Source organism: Rhinolophus sinicus, chromosome 1 (assembly GCF_057876585.1).
Source record: "Rhinolophus sinicus isolate RSI-liver-muscle chromosome 1, RSI-T2T, whole genome shotgun sequence".
Taxonomy (NCBI): domain Eukaryota; kingdom Metazoa; phylum Chordata; class Mammalia; order Chiroptera; family Rhinolophidae; genus Rhinolophus; species Rhinolophus sinicus.
Genome location: NC_142501.1, coordinates 42,502,608 through 42,515,738, shown reverse-complemented (window position 1 = coordinate 42,515,738; position 13,131 = coordinate 42,502,608). Strand labels below are relative to the sequence as shown.

At 38.9% G+C, this 13,131-nt stretch overlaps 1 protein-coding gene across 22 annotated transcripts in view; it reads left to right on the top strand.

Annotated features, from left to right (window-relative positions):
• Positions 1-458: 458 nt before the first annotated feature.
• The window catches only part of CAPRIN2 (caprin family member 2), a 40,049-nt gene continuing 27,376 nt past the window's right edge, over positions 459-13,131 (top strand). For 9 of the 22 annotated variants that reach the window (XM_074325850.2, XM_074325851.2, XM_088798689.1 and 6 more), the window contains exons 1-4: positions 727-854; positions 1,978-2,243; positions 4,326-4,388; positions 10,901-10,987. In XM_074325850.2, the coding sequence (XP_074181951.2) occupies positions 1,992-2,243; positions 4,326-4,388; positions 10,901-10,987 (402 nt within the window). In that variant the 5' untranslated portion in view covers positions 727-854; positions 1,978-1,991. The other 13 variants (XM_074325849.2, XM_074325847.2, XM_074325852.2 and 10 more) reach the window with 11 other exon arrangements.

Below are 13,131 nucleotides of genomic sequence, written 5' to 3'. Positions count from 1 at the left end.
AACGGATCCGTCTGTTTCAAAGCTACAACAAATGAAACGGTCTAAATAAACACAAGCTTATCTAAGTTTGCGGAGTCACCCTTCCGTTTATATGGAAACTTTGGGGCAGTCTGCTCTCACAGGCTGAGTCCTTTCTGGGGAAACGTGGATTTTCCCCATCCTACTGTGAAGGATGGAATAACGGGGGGACGGGGAGTACAGGGTGTAGAGACAGACCCTACATTTCAAGGATGCCCACCTAAACCACCAGAGGCTCAAGCTCGGTTTAACTGGCAATTCCACAAAGGGCGCGCGGCCCTTTTCGAGTGATCGAAATCACCTGTTCAAGGTCGCACATGCAATTATTATTACAGTTTGCAATCAGCAACGTTCCACAGGGCCTCGGGGGTGGTCTACGAGGAATCGGCTCTCGGCGTCACACGGGCGCCACCTGGTGCCCAGCGGTCCGCGCAATCGCGGGGAGAACGCGCCCTCTCGTGACCGATTTCCCGCTGCAGCTGGGCCTGGAACAAACGCCCCCTGGGCCGAGCCCCGCTGCAGCCCGGCCGGGGGCACCGGAAGGAGGCGGTGTCCAGCGGCACAAAGCTGCGCGCGCGGACGGGTGAGGGGGACGGGATACGGGCGCGCCTATATAAGCCACGCGCGGCTGCCAGACCTGGCCTGGGCTGCAGCAGCTGAGTCGGCGGAGCGCGGGGCGCCGCAGACGCCGCCCGCGAGGATCGGAGGGGTGAGGGAGGAGGAGGAGCAGCGAGTGCAGGGTGGCGCCGGAACACCCTCGCAGCTCTCCTGGCTCCCGCCGGGTTTCGGAGGCGAGCCCGGGCTGCGGCAGCCGCAGCGCCTCGGCGGCCTCGGAGGTGACGCCGGGCTGCGGCGGCGTGGGGAGGCGGCTGGCTCGGCGAGGGTGGGAGAGGCTGGCGACCGACGCCGTGGTGAGGTGAAAGGGCGTCTCGGCATCCTCCGAGCAGTGCTCCCGAGGCAGTAGCTCGTGCGTTTTCCTCCAGGTCGGCCTCCCCAGAGGCACCTGCAGAAGTGGCCCCGGCAGGTGCCTTGGCGTGGGAGGGCTGTGGGCAGGGCGGGGGTCGGTGCCCTCGGGATGCTGAGTGACCGCTCCGTGGAGGCGCCTCTCGCGTGGGTCCCTGCGGGGATTTGGGATCCGCGCTGGCGTGCATGGGACCGGTTATGCCCTCGCTTTGGGGGTGCTGTTAAGGGGAGTGGGATGGATACCTCCGTCGCGCGGGGGTGAAGGAGGTGCGAGGGTCACTGACTTAGGGCTGTGCCTGGCTCGCCAGGATGATCCCTTAAACCGGCTGGGTGTGAGTGGTGATGGGTTAGTGTAAACAAAACATAACCAACTTGGGGCGCTCGCAGCTTGAGAGAGTACCTCGCTACAAATGTCCAGTAGTGATGGACTTCGTTTGTAGGCCCCAGAGCAATCCGAGGGAAGTTAACATTCTTGTTCAAGAAGCTACTCTTCAGTTAGTGAATGAGAACGCTGAAAAAATCGTGTTCGGGATTTTTTTTTTAAATGTTGTTAGTGATTGGGGTGCGGGCTGGCGGTGAGGGACAAGGTAAAGGGGATCCAGTGGCTGCCTTGAGGTCCCAATGGGGAGAGCTTTTTTATGTGTGTCATTTCTTGACCACAGAAATTATTCAGAATGCGGATTACTGTCCCGAGAAGAGAGGCGCTCAGAAGCCATTGCTTGATTAGCAGTTCTCCCTCCGTATGTGGAAAATTGAGTTTCTGGAAACATTCCCCATCTTGTAGATCTTGCCTGCGCAAAGGCGCTAGTGCTTGGCACTGATTGCCTTAAAAGTAGTGAGATGAAGCGCGGTATCTAAAGCACCATTAAGTTTTGAGCTCACTTCTGTGGAAGAGAATTTTGAGGGAATGGGTCTAGACTTTGCAGGGACGGTAAAGCCTGGCTGTCCCTCTAGTCCTAATTTACTTAACGTTTTATTTTTTCTTCCCTCCTTCAGCCTCATCTGTTTCAATGGTGCAACTCTCTTCATCTCCTTCTGGTTACCAGTCACCTTCAGGCCATTCAGAGGAGGGAAGAGAGGGCAGCATGAAGTCAGCCAAGCCCCAAGTGAACCACAGTCAGCATGGGGAAAGCCAGTGGGCTGTGAGCCCCTTACAGTCCACTCTCAGTTCCGCTGCTTCTCCTTCCCAAGCATATGAGACCTATATTGACAATGGACTCATATGCCTTAAACACAAAATTAGAAACATCGAGAAAAAGAAGGTAACTTTTTTGGTTTTAAATCCACCTGGGTATATATATGCACCGTCTTAAATAAGGGTTAAGGAACTGATATCTTGGCTTTCAATCAGGGCTCATAGGTATTACTTCTTAAAGATTTAACTAACCTTGGGATTTAGCTGGCTGAAAACATATAAGCAAGCTAAATATTGAGTATATTAAACTTTCTGTGTTTGATTTGTCAGCATAACTGAATAAAAATATTCTTCTTGGTAAAATTATGCATGTTACTATTGAAATACTTGAAGAGCTAGCCACTTTAAACCAGATTAATTCCTTGAGTGTAGTATTAATGTTTCTTTTCATAGATCGCCTGTTTTTTTTTTTTTTTTTAACTTATTTTGCTTGTGACTTTCTGCAGCAGTTGATTTTGCAGTATAGCTGCTGCAGTCATTGGAAGCGTTAACGATGGTAAAGCCAGAACATGTTTTAACACTGATTTTTGTATTGCTAGGTGATCATTTAAGATTAGTCGGTGAAAGCATTGTAGAGAGCCTTGCAAGAGACTCAGGGTATAATCAGCTTAACGTGACAGTAAATGCTGATGTAAAGATCCAAATCATTCCTCTCATTTCCTGAGTCATGTAGCCTGTGAAAGAGTACTGCACGTTGCTTTGTTGTGTCGTGATTCTCTTTGCTTGTGATAATAAGGCAGGTGATTAACTACTCTGCATCTAGGAACTCTTAAATACTTTTTTGACAAGACCTAGTTAAACCTTAGGAAAGTTGCTTTTAATGGAGGAGCGTAAAGAGACTTTAAGAGTTTGATTGACTGTTTCTTTTCCTTTTTTTAAAAAAATTTGAAAAATACACATAGGAAGGCAGTGAAGGTAGAAGAAGGGCCAGTAACTAGTAGCTTCTCTGTAGCCCTAGCTCTCACCAGTTGTTTTTTGAATGCATGTAGTTGATCACAAATGTGATAAGGGGAGCGTGCCTGGGTCAGCACAAATTCCCTGCCACTATGGGAAACTAGTCAAAGCAGGATCTATTGATGGTGAATCATTAATATCTTCCCCCAGCGGGAGGAACTACATATACACAGGGTGCCAAACAAATGTGTACAAATTTTAAGAAAGGAAAAAACTGTATTAAAATTGTAATACTTAATATATACTGATAACAAAAGATGAATGCAAGTCATGTGTATACATTTTTTTGGCACCACTGGTATATGTATACTTATACTCTCTAGCTTAATTTAATACTACCTCTTTGAATACCTGTCTGACAATACCAATGCTTTTGTTTCAAACTTCTGGGAATGCATTTTAAAGTTATAAAGCCAAATGGGAGGCACCTAAACATTGCTTTGAGAATACCATGGTGGGTCATGCCATTTTTATGGGGACAATAAATGCAATTTATTTGTCATGTATTAAATATCAAATTTAATATGAAAAATAGCTTCAAGTTGAGGCTACTACAATGCTAGAAAAGAAATTGTTTACGTTTCCGTACTTCCATTAGGAAGTTTCCTATAGGACAAATGCCACATAATTCAACAGGTAATTAATAGTTTGAGCATGGCATTAGAGCAGGATTTATCAGCCTCGGCACTATTGACATTTTGTGCCAGTTAATGCTTTGTTGTGTGGGCCTGGCCTGTGCATTGTGGGATGTTTAGCAACACCCTGGTCTCTACACACAAGATGCCAATAGCATTCTCATCTCCTTCCCATCCCCCAAGCTGTGATAACCCAAAGTATCTCCAAATGTTGACAGATATCCCTGGGGGACAAAATTGCCCCTGATTGAGCACCACTGGGTTAGGGGCTTATGATTGACTACTTAAGTCTTTATCATCTAAATATACATGGAGACTATTAAGAGAGAAGGGTTTTATTACTGCTTGACTTTTATAATTCCAGACTAATGTAATTGTATGTAATGTTTTTTCCCCTGAATGGAACTCACTTGCAATTACTTCCTGCCTTGTGGTAAAATGGTATTTTTGAAGACTGATAGCTTACTTCAAGAACTTTGTTTTCATAAGAAACAAAGTCTAGTATTTGTTTCGGAATTTTATATCAGGCTAGATAACAGATACACGTTTCTCTTTTGTAGCTCAAACTGGAAGATTACAAGGATCGCCTGAAAAATGGAGAACAACTTAATCCAGACCAGTTGGTAAGTGATTTATGATCCTTTGGTCAGACTTGCTGGTTTTCTTTTCTTAATAAAACTCTAGGTGGATTTGGTGAGATCAAAGATTTGATAAGCCAAAAAAGATAAGTGACAGCTGGCCTTTATTTCTTTCTAACTTAACTATAAATATTAGCCTTTAAAACTTTTAAAAACATTGTTTAACTTGTCCATGGTATACCTGGTAATTGCAAATTTTATCTGATTTGGTGGAGGAGCGTATTAGCAATATGGAAATTAAAAAAATAATGTTTCATTTATGTTTGCCATTTTTGACCTGATCACATCTCCTGGCTAAGAAGGGACAAAATTAATCTAAAAGTTATTTGATCTAGCTTGTACATCTATTGTCTTTTATCTTTTTCAACTAAGATTTTAGGTTGTGTATCATAGATACTGGCATTCAAGGATTTTTCCCTTGCCATATTGACTCTTCTTCACTGGCCCAGAATTTTTGTAATGTAGTAAATTACAATTTTGCTGAGGTGCAGATTTGAATTGTGTGAGCTCTGAGAATAATGTGCTTACATAGCTGGTGAGAGAACTTAGCTGAACTTTCAGCATTTCAACATGGCTTTGTTTTCAAGTAGTCATCGTATGTTCAATAACTTTTAAAGTGATAAAACTTTTCTTTGTGTAAATATCCTTGAAAGAAGTGTTCTGTTACAAGTAGTATTGTTGATTTTTGGAAAGTATGGTGTGGTGGGTGGATAGGTTGGTCGTAGCTCAGGTAGCTCTCTAAGAAATGCCAAGGATGTGCTATATTTCAGAGCTCCAGACTTTAATCTCAATATTTCATTACCATCTTCATAACCATAGTATTAACTTTGATTTCTCTTTTGAGAAATATGCTGATAACTGCCAAGTTTACATTATCAATAGATTAGTTCTCTGAACTCTAGATTCCTATGTCCAGTTGCCTATTTGATATCTGATGTCATCCTGTCCCTCCCGCCCCAAACCTGTACCCGCTTTAATTTTAGTTATGTCAGTTAATGGCTTGATGGGCTAGAAAATGGAGTTGCCAAAAACCCTGGAGAATTTCTCATCTTGCTCTTCGTACCTTCCATCTAGTCCATCAGCAAGTTTGATAAGTTCAACTTTCAAAATAAATCTAGAAACTGATTATTTTTCATAAATTTCACTTCTGCCATCCTGATCCCAGCCCATCATCTTTCATGTGCATTACTGTAATAGCTCCCATCCTGGCTGTGCTGTTCTTTCTCTCCAAGTCGATTCTCCATATAGTAGCCTCAGTAATCCTATTCAAATGCAAGTCAGATGGTCATTCCTCTGTTCGAAAGTCCCCACTGGTTCCCATCAGGGTGGCAGAATGTCCTTACTATGGCCTAGAAAGCCCTACCAGATATGTTCCCACTTCCTTTTAAATCTTTATTGCGTTTCCTATACTTCTCTCCCTTGTTAGCTTCAAGCCAGTTACACTGGCCTTCTTGTTGTTCTTCAGACGTCCCATGCACACACCTACTTCAGGGCTTGTGCACATGTTGTTTCTACTGCCTGGGATGCTTTTCCCCAGATGTCTAATAGCTCAATTCCCACCTTCCTTCAGCTTTTAATTTGAAGGTCATCTCAGTAAGGCTTGTCCTGACAACATGATACCTCCATTTCCCCATTTACACTCCTTAGTTCTTTTCCTTGCTTTAATTTTCTTTATAGAAGACTTCTCTGACAAACTGTAAAGTTTTACGCTGTCTCTCCTTCCCTTACAATGGAAGTTCTATTAGAACATTTGTTCAATGCTGTTTTCCTAGTGCCTAGAATAGTGTATAGCATATAGTAAACATATAGATTATTACATATAGATTTGCTAAATATAAAATGATGGAATATTAGGTTTTTAAATGTGATTAAGTGTCTAGTTTGTGGCACTGGTGAGAAATAACATTTCCTCATACAAGCAGGATATATTTAAGGTAGAAATTTAGAAAAGGCAGATAAATCAGAAGAAGAAAAATCTATAATCTGCCCTCTCAGGGAACTGCCATCAGTAGTGTAGTATTTAATTAAGGAACTCTAATTTTAGTTTTTAAAATTGATAATAATTTACATAGTTCAGAAATTAAGAAATATTACAAAAGATGCAGTATTTTTTCACCCTGTCCTTCCTCTGTTCAGTTCTTATCTTACAGAATAATTGATTGCCAATAGATTCTTATATATATCTGTCCAGTTTCTTTAAGCCTATGTAAACAAATATTCTTCTCCCTGCCTTCTCTTTCCATTTTCAATAAAATTTAGCTTAATATAGATACTATTGGGGCTTTTATTTTTGCTTCTTCCTTTTTTTTTAAAAAAAAAGCATAGACTTTAGTTTTGGGCAGTTATAGGTTCACAGCAAAACTGAGCAGAAAGTATAGAGAGTTCCCATATATCCCTTGACTCCATATACGCATGGCTGCCTCCACTACCAACATTCCTTACCACAGTGGTGCATTTATTATAATCAAACCTACATTATCACATCATCACCCAAAGTCCATAGCTTACATTAGGGTTCATTCTTGGTATTGAACATTTTATGGCTTTGGACAAATGTATGATGACATCTATCTGCCATTATAGTAACATACAAAGTATTTTCACTGCCCTAAAACTCCTCTGTGCTCTGCCTAGTCATCCACCCCCTCCTTTTTAAACATTGTGTCAGTGTTTCAGTGTTTCCATAATGCATGGTCTTTGCAGTTTGGTTGAATTGTACTGTGAAACTATCTGGGCCTGTTTGTTTTTTGGTGTGGGGGGGTGGGAGTTCTTTGAAAATATTCTCTTTTTTTTCCCCTTTGGATATTTATATATTTAGGTTTCTTTTTAATTTTTTTTGGAGTCAACTTTTCAAAACTTTTCCTTGAAATTCACTTATTTCATTCTGTTTTAAAAATGTATTTGCCCATAATGGGGCAAAGTAATTTTTTAAACGTCTGTCTCTGTGTTACTTTCTGTTTATTTCTAATTTTGTATGGTGTATTTCCTGAGTTTACTCTTAAGTTAGCTAATGGTTTGGTTTTTTTTTTTTCTTTAAATTTAAGCCAGCTTTTGGATTTATTTTATTTTTTCTGTTTTTCTGCTTTTCTTTGATCTATTTGCTTCATTTTCAAACTTTGAGCTGAGTGCTCAATTCATTTGTTTCCTTTTTCCCCCACTGATATGTATTTAAGGCTGTGAATTTTCCTTCAGGCATTGCTTTAAGTGTATTCTATAGGTTTGATATTGAATTTTCAATATTTTTGGCTAGAAATTTTGTAATTTCAGTTTGTAATTACTCTTTAACCCAATAGATATTCGTAATATTGTAAATAAAGCTTTCTATGATCTGCATGGTTATTGTAACCTCTTTTAGTAGCAACTGTTAAGTAATCTATCAAGGCAAAGCTATAGAGTAATAAGATTTCACTAAGACTGCAAACGTAAATCTAGATTTCTCCTTTTAAATAGTAAGGAGAATGTCTTAATGATGTTTTTTAGAGTTCCATTTGTAACTTTAATATCTATTTTGGTTCTTATCTGGATTTGAAATGGAGAACCGAGATTTCAAGTGAGTGCTTGAGCAAAAGGCAAGGGGCACTGATGCTTTCGGCTCCACTGAAGTTCTTATTGTTACAGAATGAGGATTTGGTGCCCATGTTGCTAAACTCTGACAGATTTGTAGTTTAAAAAAAAAAAATCACAGTTTTGTATGAAGACTGTTTGGAGATGGTAAGTGTGGATGTAAGGAGACTAGATAAGGGTTGTAGTCTAGGTCAGAGATGATGGGAGCTGGTACTTAGGGAGTGGTAGAGGGGTTTGAATAAAGTAGGGGGATTGGAGAGGTAAAATCAACGTAGCTTGGTAACTGGATGTAGGATTAGAGGGAAGAACCAAGAGAGGTTTCCAGGTTTCTGGCTTGAACAGTTGGATAGATGGCAAAACGCTTTATTGGGCTTGGAAACACTGGGGGTGAAGAAAGTTTTGTGAGGGTGGGATACAGAGCTCAATTTTGGATTTTAATGTGTCTGTGAAACATTAAGTGGTGATGTTGAGTAAGTATTTAAGATCCCCGTCTGGAGTATACAGAAGTGTGGTCTACAGAGAAGTTTTACATCCCTCCGAGAACGGGTCTTCGAATAACAGTGTTTCATTCAGTGTTGTTTCATTATAACGTTGGTGAGGAAAAAAAATTAATTCCTGGCCAGGGCCACTGCCTGGAGTTTGCATGTTCTCCCTGTGTCTGTGTGGGTTTTCTCTGGTATTCCAGTTTCCTCTCACATCCCAGAAATGTGCACGTGAGGTGAACTGGCATGTCTCCACTGTCCCAGTCTGAGTGTGGGTGTGGATGTGAGTCTGCCCTGCAGTGGAAGGGCATCTGGCCGGGGTTGCTTCCTGCCTGGCACCCTGAGCTTCCAGGATACGCTCCAGCTTCCTGGACCCTGAACTGGAATAAGCAGGTTGCAACATCATTCTCTTACTTGTTTTTATTGATCTTTCTTAAATGTATGTGTAGTTCACATTTACTTCAGTATTTAATGTTAAAGTAGTTATTTAGAAGTTTGGTTATGTTTTCGTGATCAGAAATATGCTGTAGGAACTTGTTTATGTCAATTAGTCTTTGGGAAAGTTCATTTTATTATATGTTGTTTCACTTAAAGTTGCAGTTTCCAAGGATCTATTGATGATGATAAGTGAAGACTTACTGTACTATGGCTGTGTTACCTGTGCATTCTTGGTTCTGTAGTTGGAAGACCTCTCTACCTTTTTATTGTGAAATATATATTCCAAACAAAATGTTGCATATAAGTTATAACGCATAATAAAGGCAGCATCAGAACCCACCACGGAAGTAGTACATTACCAACGCCGTTGAAGCTCCTTCCCACTACTTTCTCTTTCCTATAACTTGACGGTGAATTTTACCCCCCTCATTCCCTTGCTTTTATTTTAATAACACTTGTTTGTTGCTCTTAAATCTGTTAGAGTTGCTCTTTTGTACCTTAGAGTAAAGGTATCGTACTATATATTCTGTAGTTTGCCTTGTTTTTACTCACATTTAGGATTTTTATGTTGATGCAAGTAGCTATATTTCATTTGCTTTTCTCTACTTAGTAATCTGTAAATGGATGTTTCAGTTGCTTGATATTTTTTTTTTTTTTTTTTTGGTATTCTACTTTGAGCAATCTTATAGGTGTTATTGAGACACAGGTACTAGATTTTTTTCAGGTTATACACTTACCATAGTGAACATAGGTAAAAATGCCAATCTGTTTTCCAAAATTATTGTACCAATTTTGGCTAATACTGTTAGTACATTGGAGTTCCTATTGCTCTATACCTTTGTAAAGACTTAGTATCATCAGGCTGTTTTTTTAAAACAGCTTTATAGAGGTAGCATATACATATAAAAAAATTAACCCACTATAAGTGTAGCATTCAATGCATTGTAGTAAATTTGTAGAGTTGTGCAACTATCATGACAATCTAGTTTTAGAACATTTCCATAACCCCTCCCAGTTACCTTTTGTGCCCTTGCTTGCTTTCTATCTCTATAACTTTGTCTTTTGTGGATATTTCACGTAAAATAGTCTTCTCGTGTCTGGCTTCTTTGACTTGGCGTTTTGTTTTTGAGGTTTGCTCATGTGATAGCATGTCTCAGTAATTTCATTTCTTTTTATTGCTGACTACTATTTCTTTGTATGGATCTACCACATTTTGTTTCTCCGTTTACTGGTTGCTGGATATTTGGATTGTTTTTATTTTGGGCTATAATGAATAATGCTGCTATAAAAATTTTCATACAAGTCTTTATGTGGACATAATATTTTCATTTCCTTTGGGCAGATATCTAGAAGTGGAGACCTATACTATTCTAATTATGGAGGCTTTATAATACATCTTTATCGGATTGGATATGTTCCCCACCTTGTTCTGTTTCATATTAGCCCTTTGTTCTTCCATATGGATTTGAATTAATTTAAGTCCCATAAAAAATGTAATCCTTCTCTAATCATCAACTTTGTTCATCTGTGAAATCTTAAAAAAAAATTTGTCCCTTTAAATTTATAATATTTCTGTTAAAATTTTAATTACTTTTGTCTGTTATAGGTCATTGTTTACCTATAACATAGTATAAATGTCTTGAAGTTGCTTCTTCATCTGTGTGATCCTCATGTTGCTGCTTGTGTAACATATTTGAGTAGTAAATGAATGTTGACAAAAATCCTATTGGCTCAGTGCTCTTAAAACTCACAAGCCTCTCTGACTTTACACTTTATAGACAGGGACTCAGCCCTGTTGTTGTTATTGTCCAGATTGTTAGTATAAAAATTGAATTTTTAAATTCAACTTTATATAACTTGTACTAAATACTCTTCCTACTTTATTGAGTATGTATAGTAAATGGCTAGCTCATAAAGTCTTAAATCTCGTCTTCTGTTTCTTAAGGAGCGCTGTTTTGACATATTTATACTTAGAAGTTCATACAACTGATGTTTTCTTCTCCTGTTTGATAGGAAGCAGTAGAGAAATATGAAGAAGTGCTACATAACTTAGAATTTGCCAAGGAGCTTCAGAAAACCTTTTCAGGACTGAGCCAAGATGTGAGTATGTTTTCTTTGTTTTTTTTCCTGAAACCAGTTTAACCACTGATCTTGAAGAAATTGTCAGGATCTAATATTGGTGTTGGGTTACCATCCATCTGATTCCTGCTCATATTTTGTTGTGGATGGGGGTTGACGATAGCTACTCCAGAACTAGTTTTTTCTAATTTCTGGAGCCTCAAGAGAACACAAATGGTATCTGAATATGAGACATTGTGAATAAAGTATTAGTTATCTAATGTGTATTATTTCAGTATGGAATTATAGAAAAATCACTGAGAAGGGAATAAAAACTGTTTTTATAGATGCATTTATTAAAGATATTTTGGGATATAGGCCTGTAAATTTACATACTGCAGGTGTGTAAGTTTATCATTGTTTAACATATTAGGAAACAGAATTGGTAGAATCTTGTTGAGACCATGGCAGTTATTACATTGTTTTTGTACACCTGAAACTAAAAATAAATAAATAAATAAAAAATTTATGATTCATGTTAGAGTTAGTCTGACCTCACTGCTTGTTAGGTTCTCTATGTTGGCAATTCAAACTTTTATCTCTGACAAATTTAATCAATAATTAATATGAAGTCTTTTTTTAAAAAAAAAATTTTTTATTGGGGAATGTGTGTTTCTCCAGGGCCCATCATCAGCTCCAAGTCATTGTCCTTTAATCTAGTTGTGGAGGGCACAGCTCAGCTCCAAGTCCAGTTGCCATTTTCAATCTTAGTTGCAGGGGGGCGCAGCCCACCATCCCATGCAGGAATTGAACCGGCAGCCTGAAACCCTGTTGTTGAGAGCTCGCGCTCTAACCAACAGAGCCATCTGGCTGCCCAATATGAAGTCTTAAGCATTCGTTAATGAAATATCCTTCACTGTTCCAGAATCTTAGTTAGAAGGCCCTTTAAAGGTCATGTTCTAACAACTAAGGAAATTTTTTTATAAATTCATTTGTGGCATGGGGAGCATGTCTCACAAGATAGTCTCTTCTATGTTTTGGATATTTTCTTCTTGTATGGTGAACTGAAATTCTCTTCTCTGGCATCCTCTCCTTACCTACCCTCCCAGCAAGCCAAAGCATCATTTCTAGGCTGAAGATATCTACCATCTAAATCCTTGTAATTACAGTCCTGAGTTACTCTCTTCTGGATGTCTACCTTAATTAACTCTTAAAGGTAGTGTGTAAATCTAAAATAGCCTGGTATAGAGCCACTACCTTCTGTTAACGTAAATCTGAGATGGTATAAGCTCTTTTTTGTCAACCATAGCATATTTTAACTCACGTTCACTCATATATCACTTAATTTTCATACTTTCTGTTAATTCCACAGTTATTAAATATTTCTAGGCTATTTTAGATAATACCTTTAAGTCAATTTTTTTCTTGTATGATTGATTCTCCACAACACCGCCCACCCCAATATGTTAAGTTTATTTAGTTTTGGTCCATTTCACTATAAAAAGATTTTTCATATCTTCCCTCTGTTTGGATGATTGTAAGTATACTTTTATAATACTTAAAAAATTTTCCATTAACATTTCTTACTCAGTTACCCTATCAAATTTTAGTTTTCCATTCACACGTTTATTTTTTCAATGTATGATGTTTTTTCTTTAAAAAAACCCCCCAAAAATCTTTTCACGTGCCATGCACCTATGAAAATCTACTTGATTTTTACAGTAATCTAAGGATTAGATATAAATAGCTCCACTTTTTTCAGAGAAGGAATCTGAGTCTCAGAACAAAATGAACTTTTTTAAAGTCACATGGCCAATAAGTAGTAGAATTAAGGTAGTGCCCTTACTATTGATACTTTTCACTCCTAAAAATTGTGTTCTTTACTGTATACCATAGACATGGTATCTCTTTACATAGTCTTCTACTGTTATAATCCAGAGGTAGCTCACAACCCCACCAAATTTTGTTATCTATGAGATTATTTTTTCTTATTTGTACTGTGGATTTAGTTTCACTTTAGGCAAGGTGCTAAAGTATTTTGGAGGGTGCCTTAATGAGTCAAGACCCCAAAAGTCTCTCTTCTTCTATGATAGCCAGTTTTGCAAATTATGAAACATTTTCTTCTTTCCTTTCAAACTGAAGTTGGAAGCCTGCCTATTCAGCTCAGCCACATCTCTCATTTTCAT